Consider the following 23,260-nt stretch of genomic DNA (forward strand, 5'->3'; position numbering starts at 1 on the left):
ACATCTGCAAATCATATATCTACGAAGGATCTAGTGCCTAGAATATGCAAAGAATTCCCACAACTCAACAGCAAAAAGATATACAGCCCAATTTAAAAATGCACATAAACAGTCATTTCTCCAAAGAAGTTACACAAATGGCCAATAAGCACTTAAAAGAATGCTCAACATCATTAGGGAAATGAAAAGCAATACCACAAAGAGATACCACTTCACACCCACTAAGATAGACATAATAGGAGAAGAAAGAGAAAAAAAAAGCAGAAAATAATGAGTCTTGGCAAGGATGGGGAGAAATTGGAACCTTCATACATTGGAGGTAGACGTATACAACAGTACAACCACTGTCTGTGACAATTTGGCAGTTCATCAAAAAGGTAAATATAGCAATTATATTCTTAGGTATATACCCAAGAGAACTGAAAATGTTGTTCATACTGGAGCTCATATATGCATGTTCAAAGCAGCATTATTTTTATTAGCCAAAAAGTAGAAACAACCCAAACTTGCAACTGATAAATGGATAAACAGAATGTGGTATGTCACTATAAAGTAGTTATTATTTGGCCATAAAAAGTAATGAAGTACTGATACATGCCACAACATGGAGAAACCTTGAAAACACGCTAAGTAAAAGAAGCTAGACAGAAAATGCCACATATTGTATGTGGCATTCTCCATCCAGAATCACAGATAGAGTCAGGGTTTTCTTTCTGGAGTTTTGAAAATACTCTGGAGTTAGATGGTGATGATGACTGCACAACAATGTGAATATACTAAAAACCAATGAATCGTACAGTTTAAAATAATTATAATAGTAAATTTATGCTATTTTATCTCAATTAAAATTTAAAACCTCCCTGAAGTATTCAGAACTCTGTTCCTAGGAACACTGGTCCAAGCAACTAACGACTGCCCTTTCTTACTCGAAAATAACAAAATAAAAACAAAACCCTGGGATCACCTGTCTCTCTTAATTAGCATGCCTCATAATTTAAATATACAGTTACACATTAACACATCTACCACCCTGTCCATACAGCTCTCAAATATTTAATAGCAATATGTGGCTCTACCTAGATTTACCGTTCAATCCACAAGCCTGGTCACATTTTGCCACAAAATCAAAGGATTGTAATAAATAGACAAGGAAATAAATATGCACTGAAGGGACTTCCCTGGCGGTCCAGTGGTTAAGACTCCACGCTTCCACTCAGGGGGCGTGGGTTTGATCCCTGGTAAGGGAACTAAGATCCTACATGCTATGCAGTAGGGCCAAAAATCTTTTTTTAAATCTTTTTAAATAAATTTTTTAAATGCACTGAATAGAAGATTCCTTAAACCAAGCAGGTAAGATAATAGAGATCAAATGAGGCAGGAGAAAAAACAATAGAATCTAATTCATAAAATTATATTTCATTATCATTACTGGTTCCTTTTGCTTTTCTAACATTGTGGCCATTGTTTACATCACTTTCTTGTCTCTTATTACAGGTTTAAAAATTGAGTGGTGGTTCTCTTTCTACTATGTTCTCAAATTTCTGTTCAAAATTCTTGACCAAAACAAAAACAAAAACAAAAGCACAACAGTTTACCAGTAGTGATACTAAGTAAACAGAACAGACATTGGAAACCTACAATATAAAAATGTATAATTAATCTAGCCACTTTATCTTTAGCCAGATATTCCTTGGTGTTTAGGAAGTCCTATGGTGTAGCAAGAGCCATGTTCTTGTAACTACAGCAATAATTACTTATAAGGCAAAATTACAGTCAGGATTCTTTTCACAAGTGGGTCTTCACTTATTTCATAAAAACTTCAGCTACTGTATATGGTACTCTTTCAAGCCATCAAATGTCACATAAAATGATTCCCAAATGGATAACACAGACTTGAATAAAAACTTAAATATACGCAAATTCAAAAAGATTAATTTATTCTACATTTTAATACTGCCCAAGAGTAGGGGACAGTTCTCTCCTTCAGGTTCAATTTATCATCAAAGGAAATAACTCACTTTACAAAAGCCAGAATTCAACAATAAACAAGTAAATTATAGCATACACGTACGGCATGTTTTTGTGGTTTGTTTTATTTTCCAGCTATAACTGACTGCAAATAAAAGTACATTTTATTATACTTCTGTTTAATATTCCAGTAGCATTTGAACTAAAATAAACCATTTATAAATGATATGGCAATAGATGGTAGATTATAGAATGTACCTGCTAGTATAACAATATCAATGAAGAGGGGTTTTTTCCTCTTTTGTTTTTGTCAATGCTGAGATATTTCCAACAGGTTAACTAGTATAGAAAATAATAAACACCTATGTATCCATTTCATCAAACCATACCATCATACTGTATTTGCCTCAGAAATTTTTAATCAATAGCTTTTACAACTTTAAGCTATTTGGGGGGCTCATTAAAAAGTCAATGAAAATAAACAATAAAAGTAAAATTTTCCTTGTGATTTATACCACTACAAATTTATTTAAACTCGACTTAAAATAAAACAGCTCAATAAAATTCATACTAAAATTATCTAACAACTTCTGGACTTACCTCATGTTTTTGAAATATCACTAAACCTACATTTTAACAGTTAAGTTGGTGAAAATAAAATAATTTATTTAACAAATGCCTATTTCATATATCCAGAAATCCTAGTCTGAACATATGTTCATATTACAGAATAGGTTTAAAAAACTATCAATTCAAACATTACTCTCTAGGGAAAAATAAATCCTAATGTAACTAGCAGGATAAACAACTCATTAAAACTCAACTTGGACAAACTCCAGGATAAGTTTAAGGAAATAGAAACAAGTAGGTCTTGATTGTGTAGTAACGAAGACTGAAAATGAATATGCCCTAATTAACAAACACTTTAAAAGATTCTGTCTGTTCCATTTGCTGACAAATTACAATACGGAGCTGACAAAAGCTTTGGACCAATCTGGCACTGCTATAAAAAAAAATTCTTCTTTTGAAATTTTAAATAAAAAACATGGAAGTCATTCTTATTCCTCAATGCAAAGGAATTAACTTAAACAATCCATTCACACTCACAGCAGTACTATAAAATTTTTGCCATACATACACTTCAGGAACAACCATCCATTCTTTTAAAATCAACACACCTCACAGCAACTGAAAGAATATCCTCAGCAACAGCTGGATCTAAAGATTTATACAGAGTCCCCAAATGCAAGGTCTGAATGTACAAATTGGTTCCAAAAATGTATTTTTGTTATTACTCATATCCTGTACAGTAAAATAAGATTAGATCACTTTTTCCAAAATAAAATGAGTACAAAACTCACTAACTCAACTGAGAAATGAAAGCAGTTTAAAAAACTAAGAAATGTGTATTTAGTTCTGCACACAACGACTCTTCAACTTATGCAATATATCAATACTCGTGGAAGGGGAAAAAAATTTTTGACTTAAATCGTAGGTAAAATGAAAGGTTAAAGCTCCTCTTTCCTCCTCCTGATCCCACTCCACTCCCCACAGATAACCACTTTTAATGAATTCAGCATACATACCTACAGACCTCTATTGATTTTATGCATTCATAGATACACTTATAATTTTAATGGAGATATATATATATATTTAAAAGTCTACAGCCTGTTTTTTTGTTTGTTTTTTTTTTAGCGGTATGCGGGCCTCCCACTGCTGTGGCCTCTCCCGTTGCGGAGCACAGGCTCCGGACGCGCAGGCTCAGCGGCCATGGCTTAGGGGCCCAGCCGCTCTGCGGCATGTGGGATCTTACCGGACCGGGGCACAAACCCATGTCCTCTGCATCGGCAGGCAGACTCTCAACCACTGCGCCACCAGGGAAGCCCTACAGCCTGCTTTTTATGACTAAGCAATATGTCCTAGTGATCAAGATCTTTGTACATCAGTACATATTCTTCCACGTTGGTCTCTTTAATGCATGCTTCACATTTTGCTGTCTGAATCAAGATTTACATTCATAGGCAGTATATCAGTGTATTGCTTTCTCAACATCCCTACAAATATTAACTGTTATATTTATTTAATTAAAATAATTTTAGCATTTGCAAATAGCTGTAAAATACAAATTATATCCTGCTGTGTTGAGACTTGAAAATATTTTATCATTTTTCAAATTTCTGAAGTAAATATTTGAACTTAAATATTAGATAACAAATGGACAGAAAAAATGAGAAGTAAAATTTGTCTATCACTAAAATAAAAATATAATGAATGCCTTGATTATTATAATATATAAAGTTCAAAATCTTACAATGAACTACAGGTGGTAGCAAACAAACTAAATACAAAAGGAGGAAAATGTTATCTCTTCATTAATCTCATCATCTCCCAGACAAGTTATTCAATATAGACAGTTCATCTACTTAAGTAAAAATGTTTACTCAGGGAAAGAGAGAGAGAGGAAGTGTGTTCATGCAATATATCTTATATATGTAATTAAAAACATTCAAATATTACCTTGAGAATTCTGATTAGGGAAATCACTAAAATTTTAGTTCAATTTCAGTAATTAATTAAAGTCATTGGTTTTTGCTTTGGCCAAGGGCACATTTTACATATATTATATATGTAAAAAGAAGAAAAACTTGGTTATCAAAAGAGCATACAATCTAAAATCTAATCAATCAGACCACCAAAAAGCACAAAAATGGCTGAAAAAATTACCAAGTGCATGTCAATAAGTATTTACTTGTGCTTTCCATAGTTTCAAGGTTTTGAAGATAAATGTCCTCCACAGAAAAAGAGATGGTCCTTACTGAACTTAATGTAAAAAGAATGGAAAAAGCTATTAAATAATCACAAAAAACAGTGTAAAAATCACCTCTATGAAAACTACAGTGAAAAATAGGAAAAATATCCCATTAAAGAAAATATTAGGGGGGCTTTCCTGGTGGCATAGTGGTTAAGAATCCGTCTGCCAATGCAGGGGACATGGGTTCGAGCCCTGGTCCAGGAAGTTCCCACATGCCACAGAGCAACTAAGCCCGTGCGCCACAACTACTGAGCCTGCCCTCTAGAGCCTACGAGCCACAACTACTGAGCCCACGTGCCACAAATATTGAAGCCTGCATGCCTAGAGCCCGGGCTCTGCAACAAGAGAAGCCACCCACAATGAGAAGCCCATGCACTGCAACCAAGAGTAGGCCACGCTCGCTGCACTAGAGAGAGCCCACACGCAGCAACGAGGACACAACACAGCCAAAAATAAAAATAAATAAAATAAATTTTTTTAAAAAAGAAGAATATATTAGGAAGATGTGATCTAGTCAGAGAAAATATCAATTGGACCAATATCTGAGGAGTAAGTAAAAATTATTTAGGCTATTGATTACTGAGACAATATGGTGAAAGACTTGGTTGAAAAAGAAACAATGAAAAAGGCAAGGAGGTGGGAGAGGATAGAGAGGAAGATACTCACATGAATCTAGACAGCCAAGAAGGGGCTAGACCATGGAGGACATCACTGAAAGTTTTAAAGATCTTAATCTTTACCACAAAAGCTATGAGAAGCAAAGTATTTTAGGCAGGAGAAAGACATAATTAGGGAAAGCAAAGACCATATCTTACTCATAATGGGACTCCAAGGCCTATGACACAACAATTCTCACATGATAGTTACCAAAAAATTATTTTTAAAACAAACAAATGACTAATTAACCAGTTGAAACTTAAAAAGTGCTAAGTATTAACAAATTCATCTAGGAAACTGGAAATATTTTTTTAAGTTATAAATCATAATAAAGAATACAATCAAACCTATTATCAAGAACTTGCTAATAGCTACCAACATGCTATTAATGGCTCCAACACCAACACTAAACTAGACCTCTGGAACAACTGAAACAAGTGATTTCATCTTTCTCGATCCATAGTATCATCTTCCCTAATCCTCCATTTCCATATCTATAAAAGAGATAATAATACCTGACTTGTTTATTCCAAAGGTTGGTTGTGAGATTCAAATAAATCACTGTATGTAGAGGAATAAGTACAAAATGCTACACAAGAGTATTACAATGCTGTTCTTGGAGATTTTCTTCTTCTACTAACTATGCACTGTATGATCTTTTGAGCACAGGGACCTCCAATGATTATTTGTTCCTATATTTCAAGTTAGTATATTAAAAGAGATTAAATCATCAAACACAGGAAAGAAATTCAGAGGCAATTATTAAAAACAAAAACAACACTTAGACTAAATTTAGTGATTTCTAACCAAGAGATTTCTCTTTTAATAAATACACTGTATACTAACAACTTAGAATTCTTTTGAATATACTCAAGTTTCAGTTCTAAAAAAATAATGAAACACAGATGTATTTAAAAGATATTGTCACTAATATAACATGTTGTCATATTATATACTGACATCGAGACAGTACAAAATGTCTCCCACTGTTGTACATAGGTAAAACCAAATACTGAGAAAAGGCTACTATTAATATTCTTCTTCTCATAGAAAGAGATGTAAGTCTTATAGTCATATTCTACAGTGCCGAAATTTAAATTTAAAGGCAATAATCTAAGAAGGAATTATAAATGTTCATTTGGCTACCACTAAACAATTTTACTAAGTTTAAAACTTTTAACAAGGGAAATAGATGGATCATAATTACCTATACAACTTTATACCCAACTGATCATAAAATTGCATGTTGAAAATACCAAATTTTCCAAAAGCAAAATCGAAGGAAACCTGTTCTCACTGGACCAACACTTTCCAGTTGTTAACATATGTTGCATGCTCTTTGTGCCCTTGCTAAAAGAATCAAAGGGAAAAATCTAACTAGTACAAAGATAAGTGCTATTTACTTGTAGCTGTATTCTTCACGTCTCTTTTTTTTTTTTTCTTAAATCTCTGAATGTAATTTCAACACTGTGTAGCAGGGAGCAATCCTTGTGAAATAACTTAGGCAAGAGTATTAGTAAACAATCGTCAGTTTAGCAGACAAGGTACACACAAGATTGTCTTAAAGGCCCAATCCTACTTCCCAAAAAACTCCCCAGACTAGAGGCAGATTTGGGGCTCCTGGGCACTGGCCCAGATCAACTGCTGGCACTTGACCGTGGAGGTGAGGGCCCTTCCCCCTGGCTCCCTCTCGGCAATGTCCCCACATTCCTTTCTATGCCAATCAAACCCTTGCATTCTTCCTTAAAACCAGAAAACAGAAACCCTTTGTCCTTAAGCTGAACAAACATTTTGATAGGAAGCCCTTAATTATTCATAAAGTCTTGGTATTTAGCCTTGCACTGACCTAGACATTAGAAGACCACCAGTGCCCTCTACTCACGCAGAAAATAAGACCTAGATGAGTCTCACAGAAAAACGACAGGCTCTCCACTCAGAAACCTTAGTTCAAATTTTTAAAGCTAGGAATTCATAGTTTAGTTCTTGGCGTCTGCATAACCTTGCATGTTTAGCGCTGGTTTGTTCACAGCTTGTTGGCAGGTGTCGCTTTTCTGCATTAAAAATGTTGCTCATCAAGTCATTTACCATTTTAAAGGAAAGCGTAGAAGAACCTTCTGGTACTGCCATCAGAAACTCTCTGTTGAAGTTGCTCTTGGTTGAAATATTTTTTTAAAACCTGTGACCTCCCACAGTCGACTCTCTCCTCATAGGCGACTCCTCCCTCAGCTCCTGGCTTCTACTGCAAAAAGACGCTCTACTGAGTTGACATCCACCATCCATTTAGGCCTCGAATGTGGGGTTCCTTTTAGGAGGACTCAGCTCTAGCTCAGTTCTGCAGGGGCCATGACTGACTCTTGAAAAACAAGCACCTCTGGTCGCCCGTGGTAGATGAGTGACTCATTCCTACTGCAGACTTCTGCAGACTTCGTGTTTCTCTTTTTACACGAGCAGCTCCAGTCAGACTTTGACTTTTACAAGTTGTTTACATATGAGACATACATAGTTGTTGTGGCCACCCAACTTCAAGGGACACATGTCAAGCTCTCCAAGGGTTTTTTTGTTTTGTTTTTAAGAAATTTTTATGGCAGCCGCGGCAAGAAATCTCCATGCTCTCCATTGGCTGCTTGAGTCCCACAGCTCAGATGCCAGGTGCCAGAGTGCTGCAATGCACCACACAGACAGGCTTCTTCGGCTTCAAACATTCCTGCAGGAATGCAGGGCAAAAGATGCATCCGCAGGGCAACTAGCTAACAAGCTGCCAGGCAATCATGCCCTGGTCAGCCTACAACAAGGGAATCGAGATAGGCCATTACCTTTACCATGAGCCAACTGCCCTCACCAAAAGCTGACACACTCCAGGGGCAGGAAAAGTAACTGAATGCAAGACAGAAATTTTGGGGGTGATAGAAATGTTCCATATCTTGATTTTGATGATGGCTACATGACTACATACATCTGTCAAAAATCACTGAATTGTTGTCACATAAAATTGTTGAACTTTGTTGTATTTAAATTATAGTCTAATTTTAAAATGAAAATAATGTTACTGAAAACACTGGTATAATTAATATTATAAACCATTAAAGAGAACCTTATAGACCACATTCTACACAGCTCCAAAGTACTATGAAAGCTTGCTACAGTTATATAGTATTTTCAGGTGTAAGCAGACCCCTAAGTATTTTTGTAATTTTTAAAAGTACTCACAGGGAGTTTATGAGAATAAAATAAGAATACTTTGAGAAATAAATTAAGTATTAAAAATTAAGTATTCACCTTCAAATATTATTCCTCCAAAAAAATAGTTAAAAGAAAAAACATAGTGAAACTAAAAAGAAACTAACATCTAGAAATAGAAACTCCAAGAGCACTCATATATCTGAATGTTTGCATTTATCAGAGAGAATAAAAACGTAAGATATTCAAGAATGGTTCATTTAACTTATATTTCTCTTTAGATGCTAGAATCTATAAGAATAGTTGCTTTAGAATATTAGAGCTTCGCTTATTTAAAAAAAAGTAAAGATGAACAAAAAAAGGAAACTGAGTTTGGGTAGTTTGCCTACCTTTTCTTCCTTAAACATTAATATGATTGACTACACCTGTTCTTTTTTGCTGTCCTCTTCAAAAGATAAGTTAACAGATTTTAAAATATTTATTAAATTAATTAAATTCTAGTTTGGTTCATTTTAATTAACATTTATTGAAAATCAACTATATGCTAGGTCCTGGGGCATAAATGCAGATGTGAAAAATAAAAATAGTCAAGATGCAAAAATCATAAAGTGCTATAATGACAAGACTAGGCATTTTCAAAGTGAGTTAATTTACCAAAGATTAAAAAAAAAAAAAAAAAAAGGACCTACTACCAGCTATTCATCTCCCTGAGAAAGACAGACAAGTCTGATACAGATTAAATTCTATATTTATGAGTTTTAATACCAATAATCACAGAGCAAGAAGGAGTCCAAACACCAACCCCACCTCTATAATTTCTCAAAAATTATGGCAAAAGTTTATGTCTACTTGAGATTGAAGAAGGGGCTAATGACACAAAAGGATATTCTTAGAACACCACAGTTAACAGCAGCAACTGTAACAAGGTTTTAAAACCCCTCATCCAACTCTGGAATTTAAATATCTCTGGATAACAGTAAGGACAGTTATTTGTAAGCCTCAATACATTTTACCCGGGTAAAGAAAGCAACATAGAGATGTAGCATAAAAGACAAGTTAGTTGCTGACAATGCTGTGTCAAGAATGATCTTCAAAAACATTATGGTAAGTGAAAAAAGCCAGAAACAGGATACCACATTTTGTATGATTCTATTTACATGACAGAAAAGATAAATATATGGAGAAAGAAAGAAGATTAGTGATGACCTAGGGCTGGAGATGGGGATTAAATGTAAATGGATTAAGAGGGATCTTACTGGAGGGATGAAAATGTTCTAAAACTGATTTATGTTAACAGTTGCACCACTTGGTAAAGTCACTAGAAATCATTGAACTCTACACGTGAAAAGGGTGAATTTTATATTATATAAAGTATGCCTCAATAAAACTATAACATAAGTACAAGTTAGCAAAGCTATTCCTATAAAATGATGTCTAAGGATGCGATCTTAATGCCAGCTTGCAATACACTCTCTCATCAATGGTGGAAGGAACTGCTAATCTTGGGTCTGGATTAAAATAAACCTAAAATTGAATTCTAGCTTAACTATTCATAGATGTATTAGTATTCAGAAGCTAAGACAAAGATATGCATAAAATGTATATAATAGTATGTCTCTCATAACATTACTATGAAGATTAAAGAGATAATGCATACAAGACTTAGCACTGCTTCTGGCACACATATGCTATTGTTATTAATATTAAATCTATATTATTAAAATTCTCACAAATTTCTCAAATAGACACATAAGTTGAAAAATAACTCTGTTCATGAGTTTTTCAAATATAAATTATATGCAAATTAGAAATACAAGTATTTCTCAGTGAATATAGAAAGTAACTATCAGCATGAGCTGTGATGATGAAGTAATGATATTCTAAAAGTCCTGCCAGAAAAATTAATCTCAGTAATTTGTAGTCAAAGAATATATCTTCACATGAACATATTTATCTTAATACAGTAAATAAAGCTTTTAATTAGAAGGACTTTATGGATTTTTGAGGTGTATTCACACTAAACATTATAATGTAGAAGAGTGGATGTTAAGAGTATAAAACAAGGATACAATTTAAAAATATGTGCATTTCATAAATAGGTCTTAAAGGCCTTAATATAAGTTAACCTCCATAAATACTGGAGACTGTGTACATGTTAAAATAACTGCTGAGAAATCAAATTTTTAGAAAAGCTTATATAAAGCTGGAAAATAAAAAAACAATATGTTTAATTTATTAATTCAATTAGTTTTCACTTATCTGTAGGAACCTATATTTCAGTTCCAATCACTGTTTGCTTTAATACTAATTAGATTGTTTTCACTTCAAACATAAATCATTAATAAAATTTAACAGAAAAATATTGAATAATGTTAAAATATTATGCAGTTAAAAACTATGTAAGCATCTCCTTCCAAGGCCCAAAACAACAAAAAGGACAATTTTATAATTAGATTTTAAAAGACAATATACACTGCTTCTTAAAGCAGTTTTTCTCTCCTTAAAATTCCTTTAATTTATTGTGTATTCTCTGCTGACATGAGGGCAGGTATCTTGCCTATTTTGTTTATTGGTGCATCTCTAGCCAGGCCCTGCAGAGTGTATGGCATGCAGTGGGCATTCATCACCTATCTGTGGAATAGACCTGAATGAATAATAAAGAACAAGCTCAAGTATGCAAAAAGGCAGACAAACATAGTGGAAAACCTCCCTGGAGTTTCAAAAAAAACTGTAACGGATTAGGGAACATTGTTCAAAAATTGAAGAAAATATGCATCCTGCCTATTCTGGTCAGCCTTCCCTACTTTAATCAACATGATGAAGACACAAAAGAAGAATTAAGCATTTTAAAAAAGGCAGTAGAAGACAAAAACGGTATGAGCAAAACAAAAAAAGATTCTAAGAAATATGCAAAGAAATGCTTGATTTATAATGAAAAAATGGCTACATTAACAAAATAGGGCAAGTCACACAACACAGAATCCCATAATATGGAAGATTAAGTTTCATTAAGTACAGAGCATCCAGCATGAGTCCATTGTTGTATGCCTGACCTGAGATTACAGTTCATATAAAAATACAGCACCTTAGTACACAATATAAGTAAGACCTAACCATCTGCTATAAAGGGAGCTATTACAATAAAAAAGAAAAAAAATTCAGCAAGTTATCCAAATCAAAAAAGAAAACTGTAATGAGAACAGTTTGCAGTATAAACTTTCCAAACCAAATTTACCATATGATGTAATGGAGAAATTGATCAGATGGGCTATTTTCATTGTGATCACGTTTAACCATCTCTAATGTATAGGCTAATGAGATAAAATAAAGCACGCATATTTTGTTTCCTTTAAGGCTGTAAAATTTGGACTTACCCCACACTTAGGGTGTCACAAGATAGGACATTCTTGTGTGCTCAATCTAAAATTTCAGATGGACAAAAAATGTATTTCCTAAGGAAATTCAAAGATGACACACAAAATGAATGCATGAATTGAGTCAAAGACAAATGAAGATTGCTGTACGTCTCACTTTCAAACTTCCCTAAGCTTCTTTAAAAGATCTGTAAATTTTTAAGAACTGTACAGCTATTTGATTGGAATAGATGCCATTCACATATTTCGATAAGTTTGAATCTTACTTTGATGAAGAAATATTTGATTCGCCTCTCTTTCATTCACTTGATTCACCTATCTTTGAAACAGAAACCTGTATCTGCAATGTATGTCCATTTCAAGAGGATGTGACAGAGCAAAAAAGCAAACAATGCTGGATTTTTCAGAAACTAACATATGAATCCCAGTCTATCCTGAAATGTTTAGCTATGTGACTATACACAGGTAAGTGTTCATATCTGTTTGTATTTGTTAAAACATATTCTCTATCATCAGATTGTTAAACTCAACGTTAATATCTATCACTAGAGAAATAATTTGTAATCAGAGTATGTGCCTTGGCTGAACTGATTTACCATTTGATAATACTTCAAAGAGCTATATTTCAATATTCTCTTTGATTTCAAATTGAATAGCAATGAGCACTAGGCCTATGATAGTATTTTTTTTAATAAATAATACTCACGAAAATAATTTTGGATTCCTTTAGCACTACCTATTTTTTTAAAAAGTTTCCATAATTAATAAGTCTTATTGCTAACAAAAAAGGTGATGAAGCAAATATGCATATGGATTTCAAAACATGACATATATATATGTCCACCCAGAATGGGAACCATGAGGTGCTTATAAATTCGTGTTAAAAATAGATACTAAGAACCCAACCTTCTTACTATTTCTAAAACCTTCTATGTCCTCCTAACCTATTCCGAATAAAAGAAAGTAATGAGCTGAATGGTCATTTGATTTAATTGTTCATTTGTTTCATTTGTTCATTTGTTTTAATTTTTATTTTACTTTGCAGTACTGAACTTGTCTATAACCTAAAGACTTATAAATTCCATACGTCAAGCACTATATCTACCTTTTGCAGAGCTTAACAGATATATAACTTTAAAACATGAGAAGAAAATTAAGCAGAAAAAGATCTCCCTATACCACAAAAAGTTACAAAATCATTTTGTAGAGAAACAATCTATTTTAAGTAAGCCATCTCACAAACAGTAAGAGCAAAAACTACTGTGAAGATAAACTTGTAAACAACCCAAAGAATTCTAACAAATTCATCTCTTTCTTCTCTTCCCCAAATTAAGTAGACCTATTCCAAATAAACACATTACCACGTTTTACTTGCTTAAGCTATACCAATTCTTAAGAAAAACTGTGTCAAATCTAAAAGTTAACATTTCAAACAAAAAGTAAATGATATAAAGGAGATTAAACTCAGCTGGCTTTGGAGTTAAAGTAGACAGACTTAACACTGAAAAGCAATGCAGTCCCACAGAATTGGATGAAAAATTTACAAAATCACATATATATAATAGGGGATTAATATACAGAATATATAAGGAACACCTTCAAATCAACAATAAAAACAATCCAATTTAAACATGGGCAAAAGACTTAAATATATGTTTCTCCAAAGATGATTATAAATGGCCAATAAGCACTTGAAAAGATGGCGGAAGTAGGGGGTTGGGTGAAACAGGTAAAAGGGATTGAGAGGTACAAGCTTCCAGTCATAAAATAAATAAGTCATGGGGACATATATACAGTATAAGGTATATAATCAATAATAATGTAAAAACTTTGTATGGTAACATGGTCACTAGACTTACCATGATCATTTCATAATTTATTTAAATGCTGAATCACTATGTTGTGCATCTGAGACTAACATACTATTGTATGCAAACTATACTTCAAAAGAAACCAATAATCATTAGAGAAATGCAAATGAAAACCACAATGAGATATAATTCTATATTCAATAGGATGGCTATCATCAAAAAATGGAAAATAAGAGTTGGTAAGGAAGTGGAGAAACTGGAACCCTTGTGCACTGTTGATGGGAATGATGGTACAGTCACTGTGAAAAACAGAATAGCAATTTCTCAAAAAATTAAACATAGAATTATCATATGATTCAGCAATTCTACTTCTACGTATATACCCAAAAGAACTGAAAGAAGGGACTCGAAGAGATTATTTGTACATGCCATGTTCACAGAAGCATTATTCACAATAGCTAAAAGGTAGCAATAACCCAAATGTCCACTGATGCATAAATAAACAAAATGTGGTCTTTACATACAATGAAATATTATTCAAACTTAAAAAGGAATGAAAGGAAGGAAAGGAGGGGGAAGGGGGGAGGGGAAGACATTTTGATATATTCTATAGCATGGAAGAATCTTGAAACTTTACACTAAATGAAATATGCCAAATACAAAAGAACAAATATTCAATGATTCCATTTACATGTGGCATCTAAAATAGTCAAATTCATAGGGACAGAAAGTAAAATAGTAGTTACCAGGAGCTGAAGGAAAGGAGTAATGGGAGTTATTGTTTTAATGGGTACAGAATATAAAATTTCTGGATAGTGCTAACAGCAGCACAACAATGTGAATGTACATAATGCCACAGAACTTACACTTAAAAATGGTTAAAATGGTAAATTTTACCATGATAAAAATTAAAACAATAATAATTTTTAAAGCGGTGTGATACAGTTGAAGGAGCCCTGAATCAAGAAAATGAAAATCAAATCGAGGCACTGATATTAACTGTGTGCTCTCAACTAAGTAACCTGACCTCTCTGGGATTCAGTTTTTTCATCTCTGAAATGAGAAGATTGTAATAGATGATGTCGGTGTCTCTTTTCAGTTCAAAACATTCCATGAAATCATATTCCAGACGCCAGAAGAACCAAAGCTGAAAATCAGGCTGCTGCCACTCAAGTGGAGATAAGAGAATTAACATCTCAGTTAAATTTTACCAGTTTTAAGACATTCTGCTACAGAGAATGTGAATCTGAATCACAAAAGCAGACAGATGAAAATAAACACAGCTTTGGAAACAAGGGAATTAAAAAGATCTATCTCCAGGAACATGGAAAACACCCAACTCTATGTTCCTAAGGCCTCAAACTGGGCAGTTAAGCAAACACCATTTTCAGTCCTGTTGGGTGGGTTACTTATTCTCTGTTTGCTAATAAATATTATGGGCATTTTTGTTATACTTGAAGGGCCCAGCTTCCATTAAAGCTAAAAGCATTTATTCTGGTGTTACAGCAGAAAAATGGCTGCTTCAGTTTCTATTTCAGGGAGGCAAAAGGATCACCTCTCCCTATCAATACCATGAAACTACTAGCACCAAATCCTGTATTTCCTATTTAACACTGAACTCAAACACAGATTCCACAGAAGCATCTTCCTCCCACAAATAAACTGTTCAATAACTTCACTAGTCAAAACCAAGCTATCTGGCACTGTGCTAAGTAAGGAATGGATACTTAGATGGATCCCTTAATCTTGTAAAGAAATATGTGTTTTCCCACATTCCTATGAGTATGAAAATGGCTCATGACATAAATAAGCAATAATTATGAAAAAGAAGAAACATGAAACAGATTTTCATTCAATATGAGAAAGAGCTTTAGAGCTGCCCAACAATGAATCTGGCTGCCTCAGAAAGTAGCTAACTCCCTTTGAATAAAATGTTCAAGCCTTGGATAGATGACCATAAATCAAAGCTATGTCATAAAGTCTCAGAAATTGAGATAATACCTAAGATTCCAGCTAACTCTAATAAACTTCAATTCTACGAGATTAGCAGCATAGTAGTATCTATGTACTATTAATTGCTACTAGGAGAATTCAGACTTAAACTAGCCGTACTATCGTAACTAGCCTCTCTACACATGGAAATTCATATTTACTATAAGGCAAGAAAGTATATTGAGCTTTTCAAAGATGATTAACAAAAGATAATTTATATCTTCACTCCTTTCGGGTAAGGAAGGGATCAAGGACTTTGGAATCAAATAACCCTCCATGAGAATCCTTGTCCAGCCACTATGTAACTTTGGACAAGTTATGTAACCTCTCTGAGTTTTTTTAGTTTTATAAGAGGGAATATCACCTAACCTCACAGGGTTGTTATGAAAACTTTGTTAAACTAAGTGCCTAACACTGTATAAAAAAGTACAGTATTCTCTTTCAAATCCTACCCATTCTTTAATAACCTGCTTGAAAGTTACCTTCTCCATTTTCTCCATGACTTTCTAAGCCAAAGTAATTTTTCTCTGAACTTCCAAAATTTATTTATAAATAAGATCACATTTTTGAACCCTCCATTTTCTCCATGACTTTCTAAGCCAAAGTAATTTTTCTCTGAACTTCCAAAATTTATTTATAAATAAGATCACATTTTTGAACCCTCAATTATACTTGAAACTATATTATGGTTGTAGTTTAACAGGCTGATCAGAAAGTAATGCGACTAATGAATATCTGATTAACTGGTTTAACTATTTTTAAGTGTTCATATTAAAAAGTGTAGACATCCTTATTTGTGTACCAGTCCAGGCCCAAAGTAGTCTTCCAAATTCCTCCCCCACTGTATCCCTTCACAGATCTAAATGGACTAACCCTGACTTTGTCCAGACAATACTGTCACCTAGAAGCCTCTACACCCTAACCAGCCTCTGAATACCTGGGTATCTGATTCAGCCATTAAAGCCCAATTCCAATGCCACTTCTCTGAAGCCATTCCTGAGGTCCTAGAGAAATTCTCTAATTTTTTTAAACTAACAAGACATTCTGCTTAAGCATCAATTTTGCAATTTAATGACAACTGTTTTCATCTGTGTCTGTGTCCTCCCCTACTAGACTGTAAGTCTTCCTGGTGAGGGGATATCTTTTACCCTCACTGCATTCTACTTTATTCTTTCCCCAATCCCAACACTTAGCACAATGCCCATCAAGACACAGAAAAATGAAAAATATTTAATGACATCTAATATCCCCTAATACAACTGAAGCATCTTAAGGGAAAGAAAAAATGGCAAAGGAATAAAAAAAAGAAATTAACACAAACTTCAGGCACCTATTTTTAAATTAAAACTGCAGATCAAGAATGTGTAAATCGTCAATGTTCATGCAATATAACATTGTATAGTGACAAAGGCAAACTATCTAAAAAACTACATTACACAGTATAGACGAATCTGACAAATTATTTTAAGTGACAGAACCAGTCAAAAAAGGAATATATGTTGTATGATTCCATTTATATTAAATCCAAGAATATATGCTATTAGATACCAGGATAATGGTTAACACTAGAGGAGGATGAAAGAGAGAGGCTTTTGGGATGCTGATAATATTCTGCTTCTTGATCTTGCAGCTGGTTACCAAGCATTCAGTTCAGTTATGAAACACCATAATATATGTACTTTTCTATAAGATATTAATATTTAAATCAGAAATTTTGAAAGAGTTGAAATGTTCATCATTTCTCTGTTTGAAAAAAATGTTAAGGCCAAGAATATATCTAAAATCCTAAAAGCATTATCACTGTAGAAATTTATAATATAACTATGGACAGTAGACCAATGCTTAATTCTGCTAGCAAAAACAATGCTATGATACTTTATTGTCCTTTAACCAACCATTTACTGCCCTTTTTTAAACATCTCATATCAAAAAAAGAGTCAAGTTAAAATTTAAATTAATTGCTCAAGATTTATGTCATTAATTATTATTTGTCACTGCTTTTCTCACCACACCCTACACATTTCAGTCCTGTTCGAAGGAACTAAAAGAGCTAAAGTTAACCTGATATAAAAAAATGAAAAAAATTTTTTGAAAAGTTTATTTTTTTATGTTTGAAAACTATGTAATATAGAATGAAAGATACAATGTAACCAAAATATTTTGAAAAAAATAAAATCTAAGAAACTGGAGTTTTGTAATAGCTTGCTCATTCAGGTTAAAATATATTAACATGAACATTTAAATGGGAGAGAAATAACTTTTTTTAAATGTTACTTAAGCCACACATTTTAAAAATGACCAAACCCGATTAAATTAAATATTATTTGTTTGCAGCTTCATATAGAATTAATATCTCAATTTAGAAATATTTTAAAACAAAAATTATACACTATTTTGCTGATTTAAGTAAAATCTAGATTTTCATTACTAACTCAAACGTACCAACTAAAATATTTTCAATGTGCTATAAAATGCCTTTGTTTCAAATGCTGTGGCCTGTAGTAAATATGCTCTTCTCATTACTGCATGAAATATAAACACAGCTTCATAAATGTGCTTTAAGAAACTCTGAAATGTCAATTTTAAAAGTCCAAATGAAACAGCTTGTATAATTTGAGGAAGGGAGAGACCATGAATGGGGACAGAGCTGACATAATCCTCACTCACTGCAACAGTTAAATAGAATTCTCAGTTCTCATTTGATTTCTATTTAATTCAAGTATTATATGATGTATTTTATCTGGTATTTTATTCATTTCATTTAACTAAGATACATCTCAATTTATTGAGTTTTGTACTGATTACTTTCAATTTAGAGCTGCTAAGAATAATTATAGTTTACTTTGTATTTGCTAAGGAAAACGATTTAAAGAAACTATTTCAAAACAACATACTTCTGTAAAGCATAGCAAAAATACCACTGAAATAATGTAGAAGTGGTCTTAACTACAAAAAAAGAAAATCACATCCAAATAAATATTAGCATTCTGTGATCTCATGCTTTTAGTATTTAATTGGAATATTTTCATTTAGATGTCAGCAGATATATTTTAAACCAAATTTGGCAATATTTAGAGTAAGCCTTACACATCCTTGACATAAGTCTTACCTATTTAAATATTCAACTTTTTTCATAATTCACTTTGGAAATTTTGGCTGTTTTATTTTTAAAAAGAACTTAAGTGTTTCCCACGGTGAACTGCATTGTATCTAATAAACTTTTAGGGTCATGAGTGATAAATAAATCAGCAGATACAAATATCTATTAAAGTTGATACTGACTTATCAACTGGGACATATCCCATGGTATTTTGTAATAGATCAGAATATAATACTTGGCTCAAACGCAACATGTAAACAATAATAAAAAGTTGAAAAGTGAATCTCTACACAGCATAAGTGCCATATGAGGACTATGGATGACTAAGGACAAAATTAAACTTATCAATTAAGAATAAAGTAATTTAACAGTGATTTCACTTTATAGAAGAACTAGTTCCAAGACTGAATTAACTTCAAGTTCTATATTTTCTTAATTTTCTGAATCAACAGGCAAATTTCTTTGAAAATGTTAGCATTTACTTTACAAATTTCATTTTAAAAGTTATATATTATTAAAGGAACTATATTTTTAACAAATGAAGTACTTTAGATAAAGAAGTCAAATCTATTTTCTGAAAGTTATGTTGCTTTTCATAAATAACTAATGAAAATACATCCTACAAAAATAAGCTTAATACTAATTAGGAGGAAAAAGCAAAGATGTATTCCCAATAATTGAAATGATCCAAATTTTAAAATACAGAAGTATTTCACTAGAATATAATTTCATTTATTTAAATCTTATTTCATACACTTAAACAATTATTTCTTTAATATTAAAAACACTGCTTTCAACTAAAAGAAAAAGGTATGATTAGTAACTATTGACTCTCTTTCTATAAATTTCTTTTAATTCAGGAAGAATGACCTCCAAATAAAGGAATCCAATACTAAATGAAAGTAAGGGCTAAAATCAGTTTCTGCCCAAATGCAGAGTGACTGTAAACAGACACGTCAAATATACTAAATCTATGTCATGGATATACTTTACTCAGTGGTTAGGAATACACACGAAATTGTTACTTAGTTGAAAAATACTTTGGCCTTGATATTATTTGCAACTTATTAAAAAATCTTTGTAACCTCTCAAAAAAAAAAAAAAAAAAAAAGAAAGCACTTGCCCTGGAGTTCCTATACAATGTGAAAAAGCAACATTTTACTATAGCTGCGATATGGATTGATAGTTATTACCCCAACAACAGTTATCACCACCACAAATACTATAACCTAATAGATTTCAGATATTTAAAAGAGATTTTTAACGTCTCAGTAAAAAAAAGATACATGAAGTATTAACTTCACATATTTTTCTAAGGTTTTATATAAAACTAACACACTGGCATAAGACAGATACGATTGGGTTTTTTCCCCTCCTAAGATAATAAGTGAAAATTACCATAAACCATACTTTAACACAATACTTACCAGCATGTGGACAGTTTCAGAAGTTTACCATAAAGAGCAGTGCTGAAAGAGGGAATAATCGGTACAGGTATGCAGTAAGATCCCCTACAATCCAAAGAGGTCAGTCCTGCCTGGAAACCAAATATCTGCAACAAAAAGAAAAGATCCAAATGTTCACAGAGACAAAGTTTTAGTAAGCACAGGATGAAATACGTCAGTTTCAATTTGCTCTACAACAGCTGCACACTAAATATGTTCTGATGTCTTTTTCCACTTCCCAAACATCAACATTTTCTTTTATTAAATCTGACATTAACTAAGTCAGAATTAAGAAATTTAAATACACAATATTTCTTTCATATCCCTGCAAGATTACTCTTCTTTTGACCAATTTTAGGTTTCACATTTTATTTCTATACATAACTCTCATTTAGCATTTTGTCTGCTAAAATGCACATATTCTCTGTTAAACTGACTACATTGTGCACATCACAGACATTGTTAATAAATCATTGTTATATCATTTTATTCCTAAAAGAACATTAACTACAACAAAAACAATCTTAGAAAGTATTTTGCCTTCAACTTACAGTATGCACACACAAAAAGGATATCCAAACATATCCTAAATAATGTTACATCTTTTCCCTTTCTTTTGTGAAAATAATGGTAGGGCTGAGGTTTTTCACCTCAGGAAATTTGGTACATGGCATAAATTACTCTTTATAAGTTTATACTTAAAACTAGCATGTCATGCTCAAAAATTTTATAAGCAGTCCCTGAAATTCCTAAAAACTACATTTGCCTTAATAGGAAGAATCAATGTAACATCACATTTTACATGAAACGTTGCAGAGAACTGAATATATTTCTTCTTCCATTATTTTCAATAAAGTAAATGTCTCAAACAAGAAACACTGACACACAGAGATACAAAACAAAGAGTTACTGTTTTCCAACAACATGCAAAAGCCGTTTAACCCCAACATTTGTTTCATTATTATTTTTTATTCCTTGGGTTTATAAAGCACTAACTTTCTTATCTCTAGGATTAATATTAGCTGCTAAATTCTACAGTGAAACATGTTTAAAATATACCTCAGTAACTAATTTCCAATACAAAATACTTTCATTTAATGAACATAAACTAATGATCAATTTCTTAGAAAGTAATATTAAACTGCTTCCAAACAGTTTCAAAAAGCTATTCTGCTCCTACCATTCATCAAACTGACAATGTCAAATCTTTTCCTGTAAAGTCAGTTTTCAGTGAACGAAGTAACATTTTGGAAAATGAACATTAGTTAGAATTTTGTACTTTCAAAGAAAAACTGCATTTCAAAGGGACTACCTACTTAATTACTATCAAGAAAAATGAAAGTGATATACCTATTGATTACTATAAATCCCACTATTAACCAAGATGCAAGAAATAAAGAACTGAGAAGAAAAAGAAAAAAGCATGTTTCTAATACTTAATTGATCAGCCTTAAAAATTAAGTTATTCCACATTTATATTCTTTGAAGACTTGCTCTAAGCAACACTATATGCAAAGAACTTCTGGGCACTGTACAATTTCAGCATTTCATATTTCCTCTGAAAGGGCCAATATTTAAAAGTTTCTGAAATTTGCAATTATTAATACCACTTAATACAAAGCATGATTATTCAAACGATGCCCAACCTCCAAATATTTCTAGAATATGAATCAGGGTAATACTTTATCAAACTAGATTATCTGTGTTCAACTAAGAACTCTCTCAAGTCACCTTCTAATACTCTATAAATGTCCCAACAGTATAATCACAGACACTATCATTAAGTACTCAGATGGAAACTGGGTGTTGAGGAGATCCCCTGCTGGTTGTCTGCAGAACTGCAAAGGACTGTGGGGAAGGTCCTGCATATTATTCTGTAATTTTTTTAAGCTTTTACTAAATGTACATGTTGTCCAGAGATGACTCCACAGAACATTCAAGCAAGTATAAATTACAGTGAAATCAAAAATAATTATTTCAAAATAACCATCAAAAATAATTATTTCAAAATAACCAATTTCAACTCTCTTTTAAATCACAGCAGTAAGACACACAGATTTTCAATACCTATATAACCAAATAACTTGTCAACAACCCTTGACCAAGATTACAAATACTTTATCTAGAAAAAGGAAAACCAGCACAGTATGAATTGAGGTTGTTTTCACCAGGATTGTTCATATATTCAGAAATAGAATAAAAATACTTATTAACAACACTGCAAACCAACAGTTTGAGGCATCAAGAATGTATGAAGCAGTAAGCGCAACTACTAATAGAAGTTTTAGCTGAAGGAAATGCCAACTTGACTAAGATGACTTACACATGACATTAAATGGAAAGTTAAATATGCAGTGCCACCTTTTAAAGAATCCAATAAGAAAACAATTTAACTAAATCACCTCATTTTACATATGGGAAAAATGAAGTCTAAAAAGGATAAAGGACTTCTTCATAATTACCTATTGCTGGAACAGCAATATGATGTTTCATTTGATTTAGCTCATCTATCAGCTCACAATTTCACTCTGCCTTGCTTCCTCTCTCTATTCCCTGCTTCCCCTCTCCAAAAAAATATGGCTGATTCACCACTTACTCTTAAAGAAAAAACAATCTTTCTCATCACTACCTCTCCCCTCCAACCATCAGTAAAATTCCATTTCTCATCTGTCATCAGCAAAAATCTTGAAAAAGTAGGCTGGAAAATGCCACCTTTTTTTTTCATTGCCTACTCATTCCTTAAACCCTCTAAATCTAGTTTCTATTCATGTATCCATTGAAACAAAAAGAAACACTGGACTGAAACTGATACTTATATTCTTTTCTTATGGAGAGAAATTAAGTATTTTCTCCTAATTTTTTTCCACCAACAATTTAAGTGAGGAAACAATAAATAAGTAATTTTTTTCATCACCCAGAAT

The 23,260-nt window shown here is 32.6% G+C and overlaps 1 protein-coding gene across 1 annotated transcript in view; it reads right to left on the reverse strand.

Moving 5' to 3' along the window:
• VPS13B (vacuolar protein sorting 13 homolog B) overlaps positions 1-23,260 on the reverse strand; it is an 816,084-nt gene that overhangs the window by 679,457 nt on the left and 113,367 nt on the right. The window contains exon 16 of the mRNA XM_024756522.1: positions 20,322-20,446. Within this exon, the coding sequence (XP_024612290.1) occupies positions 20,322-20,446 (125 nt within the window). The remainder of the gene's footprint in view (positions 1-20,321; positions 20,447-23,260) is intronic.

Source organism: Neophocaena asiaeorientalis, unplaced genomic scaffold (genome assembly GCF_003031525.2).
Source record: "Neophocaena asiaeorientalis asiaeorientalis breed wild unplaced genomic scaffold, Neophocaena_asiaeorientalis_V1.1 scaffold29, whole genome shotgun sequence".
Classification (NCBI taxonomy): domain Eukaryota; kingdom Metazoa; phylum Chordata; class Mammalia; order Artiodactyla; family Phocoenidae; genus Neophocaena; species Neophocaena asiaeorientalis.